We start from the raw sequence: 12,143 nt of genomic DNA on the forward strand, positions 1-12,143 counted from the left end.
GTGACTTCACATCTCCAGGGGGGAATGTAACTCATGATACCTGGTGACTTCACATCTCTAGGGGGGTATGTAACTCATGATACCTGGTAACTTCACATCTCTAGGGGGGGTATGTAACTCATGATACCTGGTGACTTCACATCTCTAGGGGGGAATGTAACTCATGATACCTGGTGACTTCACATCTCTAGGGGCTTTCATCAAGATAAACAATGTCACCTGTAATGTCACCATCAGTATTGGCTTTATGGAATGTGACATAGTGGGTTATGTCACATTTAGGCAATGCACCGTACACAGGGAGCTGTTCTGTCACCCTTTATGCACCCTTTGTATTGCTTATGAAGACTGTATGTATGCTATATCAAGCCTTTATATGTTGTATTTAGTTTAATCACAGTATATCCTTCTGCTTTACCAACACCAGAGACCATGAGTGTTGGATCAAGCCTGGACCTGAGGACACCATAGACCATGGTGGAGAGAGTTGGATCAAGCCTGGACCTGAGAAAAGTGAGTGTTAACTGATAATTGTTTTCAAACCGAAATACGATGAAAGAGTTCATTATACTTGAGTCCCAGACAAGGAACACAATCATGATCTATTTCGTCAAAACAAACTTAAAGGTTGAGTCAGCGATATACGTAGATGCACAACGTAAACAGCATAGTGGGTACATTTTTACAACAACTAAGAACGTTGGAACCCAAGGCTAAACTTCTCTGTTTTGTTCCCGTGGCTAACACGCTGTAAGAGAGTGAAGAGAACTCTTGCACATGGGCAGATACTGTGTGTGACTGTGTGAGAGAGAAGTCGGGCATCTTGCTCATCACAATATCTGTGGTGCTGCTCGTACATCATCATTTAGCTGACTCTACCTTTAAGCTCTCATCCTAGGATCTACCAGAAATCAGACCCCAACATCTACAAAACATGGACCAGAACGATGTTGTTTCCTGCTTCCACAAACATTAATTATTATAACACTAATGTCAGATTATGGTATGCTAATGAGTGTACATTCTGAGACTGTTGCTTAGTTATATTCATTTATATTACAAGTCTATTTAATAATTATTCATTCATTATTCCATGAGATTGTCCTTTTTAAATAACAACTACTTTTGACTTCAGTGATTCCTCAGAGCTGTAAGACTTGTGACCATGTTGAGGTAAGTCATAATGTCAATTCTTACTTTTACATACCTGCAGGAGTCAGGCACAGTCTCAACGCCAGGTGTGTACTGACCAACCGTTCATACTGGGATATAGACAGTCCTGTGTTCTGCTTTAGTAATATAAACACAGTCTCAAAGCCAGGTGTGTAGTGACCAACCATTCATACTGGGATAGAGACAGTCCTGTGTTCTGCTTGTAGGCATGCAGGATTTTAGCTGTTGTCACCTTTGTTCATTAAACAGTGTAATCAATATATCACCAGCATTCCATGTAACATTGAATAAATACATTAGATAAATGTTTATTTTATGGGCCAGTTTCCCGGACACCTAGTCCTGGACCTTAAAACTTCTTGTCAATATGGGGGCGCTGTTTTCACTTTGTAAAAATTCGTTCCCAAATTAAACTGCCTCGTACTCAATTCTTGCTCGTACAATATGCATATTATTATTACTAAAACCGTTTGAATTATATCTGTGAGTAAAACAGAACTCAAGTTGCAGCAAACTTCCTGTCAGGAAGTGAGAAATCTGAAATCGGGCACTCTGTTCCAGGGTCAGTTTATTAATTTGCATGTAATCTATGAGTCGACATGCACTGCATACGATTTCCCCTAGATGTCAGTAAGCAGTGAGAATTGGAATGGTGTTGCTAGGCAGATCTGAGGCCGTATAAAGGCTCTTGGAACCGGGGGTGCACTCTTTTCAACGTTCGCCAAGACAGACCTCAGGAATGCATTCTGAAAAGCTCTCGTTATAGGAGTTAGATTTATCCGGCTCTGATTTTATTCAATATAGGTGTTAAAAACATCATAATGTAGTTATTTTAAACCGAGTTATATCAGTTTATATCGGTATATTGCGATTTTCGGTATTTCATTTGTGCTGCGTTATAGTGAGTTGGGCACGTCTTCGCCACATGGCTAATGTTTACTGCTAATTCCAAAGTTGAAGACGACAATCTACAACCGAGCAACGATTCTTCTGGACAAAGGACAATTTGCACAAGATTCTGATGGAAGCTCATCAAATAGTAAGAACTATTTATGCTGTTAATTCGTATTTCTGTTGAAAAATGTTAAACTATAATTCGCCATTAATTTCGGCACGGTCTCGCTGTAACGCACGATGTATGTCGTAGTAACGTTAATTTTAAAAATCTAACACAGCGGTTGCATTAAGAACTAATGTATCTTTCATTTGCTGTCCAACCTGTATTTTTTAGTCAAGTTTATGATTAGTTACTGATTAGATTAGGTGCCTCTCCCAAGATTTCTCCCGACATTTTGTTTGCATTTTGGCTACTATTCATATTGTATAACCACGATTTGTGCCGCTAAATATGCACATTTTCGAACAAACTCTATATGTATTGTGTAATATGATGTTATAGGACTGTCATCTGAAGAAGTTTGAGAAGGTTAGTGAAAAAATGAATATCTTTTGCTGGTTTATTTGCTATCGCTAACGTTATGTTGAATGAATGGGGCTGTGTGGTAGGCTATTGTAGTAAGCTAATATAATGCTATATTGTGTTTTTGCTGTAAAATATTTTTTTTTGTAAAATAAAAATATTGGCTGGATTCACAAGATCTTTGTCTTTCATTTGCTGTACGCTGTGTATTTTTCATAAATGTTTTATGATGAGTATTTAGGTAATTCACGTTGGTCTCTGTAGTTATTCTAGTTGCTTTGGTGAGAGTTGTGATGGTGGCTGCAATGTAAAACTATGATTTATACCTGAAATATGCACATTTTTCTAACAAAACATATTCTATACAATAAATATGTTATCAGACTGTCATCTGATGAAGTTGTTTCTTGGTTAGTGACTATTTATATCTTTATTTGGTCGAAATTGTGATAGCTACCTATGCAGGAAAAAAATGGTGGGAAAAAAAAGTTGTCTTTTGCTATCGTGGTTAGCTAATAGAAATACATATTGTGTCTTCCCTGTAAAACATTTAAAAAATCAGAAATGATGGCTGGATTCACAAGATGTGTATCTTTCATTTGGTGTCTTGGACTTGTGATTTCATGAACATTTTATTATATGATATCCCTGTCGCTTTAGGCTAGGCTATGCTAGTCAGCTTTTTTGATGGGGGGATCCCGGATCCGGGTTTGTGACTCGTTAGAGGTTTTAAAGAACTTTCTATTGAAACTTCCATTGAGCATGCTTTTTAGTCCAGCACTAGACTCAATCTGTGTCCAGGAAACAGGCCCCATATGTATTACTGACATGCTTGTCCTTGTTCAGGACTCCACACACTGGCTTCAGATTGAACCCTTGACTTCCACTGTCCAGGGAGTGACAATGTTCAGGTAAAATAACTACTTTTAACATTTCATTCCACCTGCTAGTGTATTTCCCCATTACCTTTGGGAATAGTCTTCTAATCCAACCTCTCCATTTGACCATTGACCCTCTCTACCATATCTTGTTGTTGCCCTCAGACACAGGACACCCAAAGGGAGTTATGAGTGCACAGTGTCTGGGCTCCGCTGGCTGTGTGAGAGAGATGTCATTCTGAAGTATCACTTCAGGAACTGGGATCCCTACAGTCAACTTCTGAAAGACATGCAGTACACACAAGGTGGTCCATTGCTGGACATCACTATGGAGTTAGGTGAACTGGAGGAAGTTCATCTGCCACACTTTGTCTGTTTAGGTAAAACCATATAGAAATAGTATTCAGAAAGACATTTCCATGTAACTTTATTTCACTTCTGGAATTAATGAATGAACTATTCTGGGAGTTTGAGTTTACTGTGATCTGGTACTGCATATTCTTTGTGTTTTAGTTGAATGAATGATACAATATTTGTCTTTCTGTCTCCTTTGTATTGTGTTGTTCAGGGACCAACCCTTCCCTGAGGAATGAGATGAAGATTCTTCATGTAGAGGAACATGGAGTGTCTTTAGAGGAAGTGCATGAGGTCACCAGATTCCATGCTAAGATTCTCCATCCCAAGTTCTCACTTATCTCTGTTATACTGAGCTATATCTTTTCATGGAACGTAGATGTCCACTGTGAGCTGATGCTCTATCTGACAGTGAAAAGGGAAACATTAATTTCTCGCCTATACCTGTTCCCCTGGAACCCCGGCCAAATACAGGTGAGGGACCATTATTTCAGAGATGACCTTAACTAACCAGTGGTGCAGTTTGTTGACACTCATTTAATGAAGATAAGTGTGTTGCTAGTTTTCTGAATAATGTTTGAATAAGACTATACATTGACTGGCTGGGTATTCCATGCCTCGTTTCGCAGGCTGTGGAACAACAGGAAAAGTCTCAAGGGTCTTCAAGGATTCTCATCTCAAGACCAGAGCAGTCCTTCAAACTGAATAGTTCCATCAGACTGAACATTCCCTGTTCTACCTCCATCAATCCACAGGTACAGTTTCAGTAGAATAAGAACATGAATCTGACATTTAAGTCACAGTTCTATCCATTGATCTCTCTGTCTCTTTTCCTCTCTGTCTCTCTCTCGCTGTCGCCTTCTCGCTGTCTCTCTCTCTCTGTCTCTCTCTCTCGCTGTCGCCTTCTCGCTGTCTCTCTCTCTCTGTCTCTCGCTGTCGCCTTCTCGCTGTCTCTCTCTCTCTGTCTCTCTCTCTCTGTCTCTCTCTCTCGCTGTCGCCTTCTCGCTGTGTCTCTCTCTCTGTCTCTCTCTCTCGCTCTCAATTCAATTCAAATGGCTTTATTGGCATGAGAAACATAAGTTTACATTGCCAAAACAATCTCTCTCTCCAGAAGATTCATCTCATACAAAGAGACACCACACCAAGCTTTTTCAGGGCGGTTATGAAAATGACAGGGATTGACATTGAGATGGAGTTATTCAGTGATGATGAGAGGACAGTATGGAAAGAAAAAGTATCACAAGGTAGGAGAATATTTATTTATTTATTTTTATTTCACCTTTATTTAACCAGGTAGGCCAGTTGAGAACAAGTTCTCATTTACAACTGCGACCTGGCCAAGATAAAGCAAAGCAGTGCGACACAAACAACACAGAGTTATACATGGAATTAACAAACATCAGTCAATAATACAATAGAAAAAGTCTATATACAGTGTGTGCAAATGAGGTAAGATAAGGGAGGTAAGGCAATAAATAGGCTATAGTGGCGAAATAATTACAATATAGCAATTAAACAATGGAATGGTAGATGTGCAGAAGATGAATGTGCAAGTAGAGATACTGGGGTGCAAAGGAGCAAAATAAATAAATAAATACAGTATGGGGATGAGGTAGTTGGATGGGATATGTCAATCATCACTTTGTACTTTAGTACCAGATGCTATTTAGAGTGATATAACCTCATGTTGTTTATCTTTCAGATGAATACATCACCGACACCCGTTCAACAAGTAAGTAAACATGAGTTACAGGGCATTCGGAAAGTATTCAGACCCCTTGACTTTTTCCACATTTTGTTACATTACAGCCTTATTCTAAAATTGATTCAATTGTTTTTTTTACCTCATCAACACAATACCCCATAATGACAAAGCAAAAACAGACAAAACTGAAAGCTTGGCACACCTGTATTTGGGGAGTTACTCTTCTTCTCTGCAGATCTTCTCAAGCTCTGTCAGGTTGGATGGAGAGCGTCGCTGCACAGCTATTTTCAGGTCTCCAGAGATGTTAGATCGGGTTCAAGTCCGGGCTCTGGCTGGGCCACTCAAGGACATTGAGACTTGTCCCGAAGTCACTTCTGCATTGTCTTGGCTGTGTGCTTAGGGTAGTTGTCCTGTTGGAAGGTGAACCTTCACCCCAGTCTGAGGTCCTGAGCTCTCTGGAGCAGGTTTTCATCAAGGATCTCTCTGTACTTTTCTCCGTTCATCTTTCCCTCGATCCTGACTAGTCTCCCTGCCGCTGAAAAACATCCCCACAGAATGATGCTTCCACCACCATGCTTCACCGTAGGGATGGTGCCAGGTTTCCTCCAGATGTGACGCTTGGCATTCAGGCCAAAGAGTTCAATCTTGGTTTCATCATACAAGAGAATTTTGTTTCACATGGTCTGAGAGTCCTTTAGGTGCCTTTTGGCTAACTCGAAGCAGGCTGTCATGTGCCTTTTACTGAGGATTGGCTTCAGTCTGGCCACTACCATAAAGGCCTGATTGGTGGAGTGCTGCAGAGATGGTTGTCTTTCTGGAAGGTTCTCCCATCTCCACAGAGGAACTCTGGAGCTCTGTCAGAGTGACCATTGGGTTCTTGGTCACCTCCCTGACCAAGGCCCGTCTCCTCTGATTGCTCAGTTTGGCCAGGTGGCTAGCTCTAGGAAGAGTCTTGGTGGTTCCAAACTCCTTCCACTTAAGAATGATGGAGGCCACTGTGTTCATGGGGACCTTCAATGCTGCAGATATTTTCCGGTACCCTTCCCCAGATCTGTGCCTCGACATAATCCTATCTCGGAGCTCTACAGACAATATCTTCAACATCATGGTTTGGTTTTTGCTCTGACATGCACTGTCAACTATGGGACCTTATATAGACAGGTGTGTGTGCCTTTCCAAATCATGTCCAATCAATTGAGTTTACCACAGGTGGACCCCAATCAAGTTGTAGAAACATCTCAAGAATGATCAATGGAAACAGGATTCACCTGAACTCAATTTCGAGTCTCATAGCAAAGAGTCTGAATAGTTATGTAAATAAGGTTCTGTTTATTTTTAATACATTTGTAAACATTTGCAAAAATCTGTTTTCACTTTGTCAGTATGGGGTGTCGTGTGTAGATTGATGAGGGAAAACATTTATTTAATCAATTTTAGAATAAGGCTGTAACGTAAGAAAATGTGGAAAAAGTCAAGGGGTCTGAATACTTTCTGAATGCACTGTACAAACCAATGGCATGAGGGCCAGTCAACATGGTTTACTGTAGGACCTGGACTAGTCCTGATTATAAAAGGCTGACTTCAAGAACAATGACATCTCCTCCAGGACTTGATGTAGATTAGCCTGGTTCTGAATGACCCAATGACATCTCCTCCAGGACTTGATGTAGATTAGCCTGGTTCTGAATACCCAATGACATCTCCTCCAGGACTTGATGTAGATTATCCTGGTTCTGAATGACCCAATGACATCTCCTCCAGGACTTGATGTAGATTAGCCTGGTTCTGAATACCCAATGACATCTCCTCCAGGACTTGATGTAGATTATCCTGGTTCTGAATGCCCCAATGACATCTCCTCCAGGACTTGATGTAGATTAGCCTGGTTCTGAATGACCCAATGACATCTCCTCCAGGACTTGATGTAAATTAGCCTGGTTCTGAATGACCCAATGACATCTCCTCCAGGACTTGATGTAGATTAGCCTGGTTCTGAATACCCAATGACATCTCCTCCAGGACTTGATGTAGATTAGCCTGGTTCTGAATGACCCAATGACATCTCCTCCAGGACTTGATGTAGATTAGTCTGGTTCTGAATGACCCAATGACATCTCCTCCAGGACTTGATGTAGATTAGCCTGGTTCTGAATACCCAATGACATCTCCTCCAGGACTTGATGTAGATTAGTCTGGTTCTGAATATCCAATGACATCTCCTCCAGGACTTGATGTAGATTAGCCTGGTTCTGAATGACCCAATGACATCTCCTCCAGGACTTGATGTAGATTAGCCTGGTTCTGAATGACCCAATGACATCTCCTCCAGGACTTGATGTAGATTAGTCTGGTTCTGAATGACCCAATGACATCTCCTCCAGGACTTGATGTAGATTAGCCTGGTTCTGAATGACCCAATGACATCTCCTCCAGGACTTGATGTAGATTAGTCTGGTTCTGAATGACCCAATGACATCTCCTCCAGGACTTGATGTAGATTAGCCTGGTTCTGAATGACCCAATGACATCTCCTCCAGGACTTGATGTAGATTAGCCTGGTTCTGAATGACCCAATGACATCTCCTCCAGGACTTGATGTAGATTAGCCTGGTTCTGAATGACCCAATGAGATCTCCTCCAGGACTTGATGTAAATTAGCCTGGTTCTGAATGACCCAATGACATCTCCTCCAGGACTTGATGTAGATTAGCCTGGTTCTGAATGACCCAATGACATCTCCTCCAGGACTTGATGTAGATTAGCCTGGTTCTGAATGCCCCAATGACATCTCCTCCAGGACTTGATGTAGATTAGCCTGGTTCTGAATGACCCAATGACATCTCCTCCAGGACTTGATGTAGATTAGCCTGGTTCTGAATGACCCAATGACATCTCCTCCAGGACTTGATGTAGATTAGCCTGGTTCTGAATGACCCAATGACATCTCCTCCAGGACTTGATGTAGATTAGCCTGGTTCTGAATGACCCAGCCTGTTTTTCTATGTCTGTGAAACCGTCCTAAATGTGAATGTGATATGTTCAGGTCGTTATTGTAAAAGAGAATGTTTTCTCAGTACTTTTATTTTAGGAGTCTGCTTCTAAATGACTGAAATGTAAAATGTACAAATGTAGTTATTTTGTAACCTGACTCTCTCAGGTGCTGTGTTGGGGGCAGGAGGTCCGGCTGAGAGCAGTCTGACTGGTTCTCCAGAGCACCAGCTGCGTTCTGTACGGACAAAGTTTGTGAACCAAGTGTCAAAAGCTGTCCTGAATGGACTGCTGGACGGACTCCTGCAACACACAGTCATCAACCAGGAGGAAATGGAGTCAGTGAAGGTGATCGCTGAGAGGGCAGAGAAGGCACGTGACATCATCGACATGGTGTTGAGAAAAGGAACGGAGTCGTGTTCCAGGATGATCAACCTTCTTGGGGAGCTGGACCACTGTCTTTGTTCACAGCTTCAGATCAACAGTGTTGGGGTACCAACCTAATTGTAGAATGGATAGTAACAGTGTTGGGGTACCAACCTAATGGTAGAATGGATAGTAACAGTGTTGGGGTACCAACCTAATGGTATAATGGATAGTAACAGTGTTGGGGTACCAACCTAATGGTAGAATGGATAGTAACAGTGTTGGGGTACCAACCTAATGGTAGAATGGATAGTAACAGTGTTGGGGTACCAACCTAATGGTAGAATGGATAGTAACAGTGTTGGGGTACCAACCTAATGGTAGAATGGATAGTAACAGTGTTGGGGTACCATCCTAATGGTAGAATGGATAGTAACAGTGTTGGGGTACCAACCTAATGGTAGAATGGATAGTAACAGTGTTGGGGTACCAACCTAATGGTAGAATGGATAGTAACAGTGTTGGGGTACCAACCTAATGGTAGAATGGATAGTAACAGTGTTGGGGTACCAACCTAATGGTAGAATGGATAGTAACAGTGTTGGGGTACCAACCTAATGGATAGTAACAGTGTTGGGGTACCAACCTAATGGTAGAATGGATAGTAACAGTGTTGGGGTATCAACCTAATGGTAGAATGGATAGTGACAGTGTTGGGGTATCAACCTAATGGTAGAATGGATAGTAACAGTGTTGGGGTACCAACCTAATGGTAGAATGGATAGTAACAGTGTTGGGGTACCAACCTAATGGTAGAATGGATAGTAACAGTGTTGGGGTACCATCCTAATGGTAGAATGGATAGTAACAGTGTTGGGGTACCAACCTAATGGTAGAATGGATAGTAACAGTGTTGGGGTACCAACCTAATGGATAGTAACAGTGTTGGGGTACCAACCTAATGGTAGAATGGATAGTAACAGTGTTGGGGTACCAACCTAATGGATAGTAACAGTGTTGGGGTACCAACCTAATGGATAGTAACAGTGTTGGGGTACCAACCTAATGGTAGAATGGATAGTAACAGTGTTGGGGTACCATCCTAATGGTAGAATGGATAGTAATACTCCTATTCAAACATACCTGATCCTAGATCGACACTCCTCCTCAACGTTTAGGTTTACACTGAATGCTCTCTCTCAAGACATCAGTCGGGAAGTTAAAGCTTGGTCACAAATGGGTCTTCCAAATGGACAATGACCCCAAGCATACTTCCAAAGTTGTGGCAAAATGGCTTAAGGACAACAAAGTCAAGGTATTGGAGTGACCATCACAAAGCCCTGACCTAGAAAATTTGTGGGCAGAACTCGCGTGTGTGAGCAAGGAGGCCTAAAAACCTGACTCAGTTACACCAGCTCTGTCAGGAGGAATTGGCCAAAATTCCCCCAACTTAATGTGGGAAGCTTGTGGAAGGCTCCCTGCAACGTTTGACCCAAGTTAAACATAATTTAATGCTACCAAATACTAATTGAGTGTATGTAAACTTCTGACCCAATGGGAATGTGATGAAAGAAAAAAAAGCTGAAAGAAATAATTCTCTCTACTATTATTCTGACATTTCACATTCTTAAAATAAAGTGGTGATCCTAATTTACCTAAGACAGGGAATTTTTACTAGGAATAAATGTCAGGAATTGTGAAAAACTGAGTTTAAATGTATTTGGCCAAGGTGTATGTAAACTTCCGACTTCAACTGTATGTGAAGTAACCAATCAGAAAGCTAATTGATGGCCGGTAAACCAATCAGAAAGCTAGTTTATGCCGTATTAACCTAAGTGGTCTTGGTGATACCAACCCTCCTCTCAGAGAGCTACTGGGTCTGCAGGCTTTTGCTTCAGCCCTGCTGTAATACACCTCATTCTGCCAGTCAAGGTTCTGATTAGACTGATTAGTAGAATCAGGTGTTAGAGCAGGGTCGGAGCAGAAGCCTGCACGGCCAGTAGTATCTCTCCAGGAGTAGGGTTGGCCGTCCCGTTTTAATTCAACATATTCCTCTATCTCCATGGTTACCCCCTGATCATGAACCTTGACCTTTACTGATCAGCCAAAGCTCTACCAAATGGCATCCTATTCACTATACAGAGCCCAATGGGCCCTGGTCTAAAGTAGTGCACTACATAGGGAATAGGGCCCTGGTCAAAAATGCACATTTGTGGCCTGCTGGAGGTCATTTTGCAGGGCTCTGGCAGTGCTCCTCCTTGCACAAAGGCGGAGGTAGCGGTCCTGCTGCTGGGTTGTTGCCCTCCTACGGCCTCCTCCACGTCTCCTGATGTACTGGCCTGTCTCCTGGTAGCACCTCCATGCTCTGGACACTACGCTGACAGACACAGCAAACCTTCTTGCCACAGCTCGCATTGATGTGCCGTCCTCGATGAGCTGCACTACCTGAGCCACTTGTGTGGGTTGTAGACTCTGTCTCATGCTACCACTAGAGTGAAAGCATTCAAAAGTGACCAAAACATCAGCCAGGAAGCATAGGAACTGAGAAGTGGTCTGTGGTCACCACCTGCAGAACCACTCCTTTATTGGGGGTGTCTTGCTAATTGCCTATAATTTCCACCTTTTGTCTATTCCATTTGCACAACAGCATGTGAAATTTATTGTCAATCAGTGTTGCTTCCTAAGCTGACAGTTTGATTTCACAGAAGTGTGATTGACTTGGAGTTACATTGTGTTGTTTAAGTGTTCCCTTTATTTTTTTAGCAGTGTATAATATAAACTTATACGTGTTGAACCCGCCCACTGTGTTGAAACAGGAAGTACATTTATAAGGAAGTAGATGAATAAATGGACACCATTTATTTTTTGGGGTTTTCTGAACTCCCATAGACTTAACATTGGTCGGACGATTCAGCCGTGGTTGGATAAAACAGACGTGGTTAGATGTTCACATGTGAAAGACTCTCGTCCGCCGAGCTACAACCGAGATAGTAGAGCTGCTCATCGATTTGACTGGCGTCGTAACGCAGCAGTGTTCCTAGACAGAGCCTAGCCTATCTTCTCCAGAGCGGCAACCGTTATATCCAGCCGAGGACGTTTTATCCAACCGAGGTCGTTATATCCAGCCGAGGACGTTTTATCCAACCGAGGCCGTTTTATCCAGCCGAGGTCGTTTTATCCAATCGTTCTATCCAGCCACGGCAGTGTTATCCAACCGAAGCCGTTTTATCCAATCGTTCTATCCAGCCACGGCAGTGTT

General features: G+C 42.2%; 1 protein-coding gene across 1 annotated transcript; it reads left to right on the forward strand.

The window, feature by feature from the left end:
* Window positions 1–2,979: 2,979 nt before the first annotated feature.
* LOC129844043 (NACHT, LRR and PYD domains-containing protein 1 homolog) lies at window positions 2,980–10,515 on the forward strand. The gene is made up of 7 exons (XM_055912423.1): window positions 2,980–3,504; window positions 3,637–3,851; window positions 4,040–4,299; window positions 4,455–4,580; window positions 4,937–5,069; window positions 5,528–5,557; window positions 8,688–10,515. Exons 1-7 carry the CDS (start codon window positions 3,281–3,283, stop codon window positions 9,020–9,022), a joined length of 1,323 nt encoding a protein of 440 aa, XP_055768398.1. The 5' UTR covers window positions 2,980–3,280; the 3' UTR covers window positions 9,023–10,515.
* Window positions 10,516–12,143: the final 1,628 nt, after the last annotated feature.

Source organism: Salvelinus fontinalis, unplaced genomic scaffold (assembly GCF_029448725.1).
Source record: "Salvelinus fontinalis isolate EN_2023a unplaced genomic scaffold, ASM2944872v1 scaffold_0168, whole genome shotgun sequence".
NCBI classification, from domain to species: Eukaryota; Metazoa; Chordata; class Actinopteri; order Salmoniformes; family Salmonidae; genus Salvelinus; species Salvelinus fontinalis.

Bases quoted from the DNA above. Each gene is read 5' to 3' on its own strand.
- LOC129844043 (XM_055912423.1), top strand. From the start codon at position 3,281: ATGGGGGGATCCCGGATCCGGGTTTGTGACTCGTTAGAGGTTTTAAAG. The intron at 3,852-4,039 runs GTAAAACCATAT...TGTGTTGTTCAG, and splicing joins GCCACACTTTGTCTGTTTAG to GGACCAACCCTTCCCTGAGG. The intron at 5,558-8,687 runs GTAAGTAAACAT...TGACTCTCTCAG, and splicing joins CACCGACACCCGTTCAACAA to GTGCTGTGTTGGGGGCAGGA.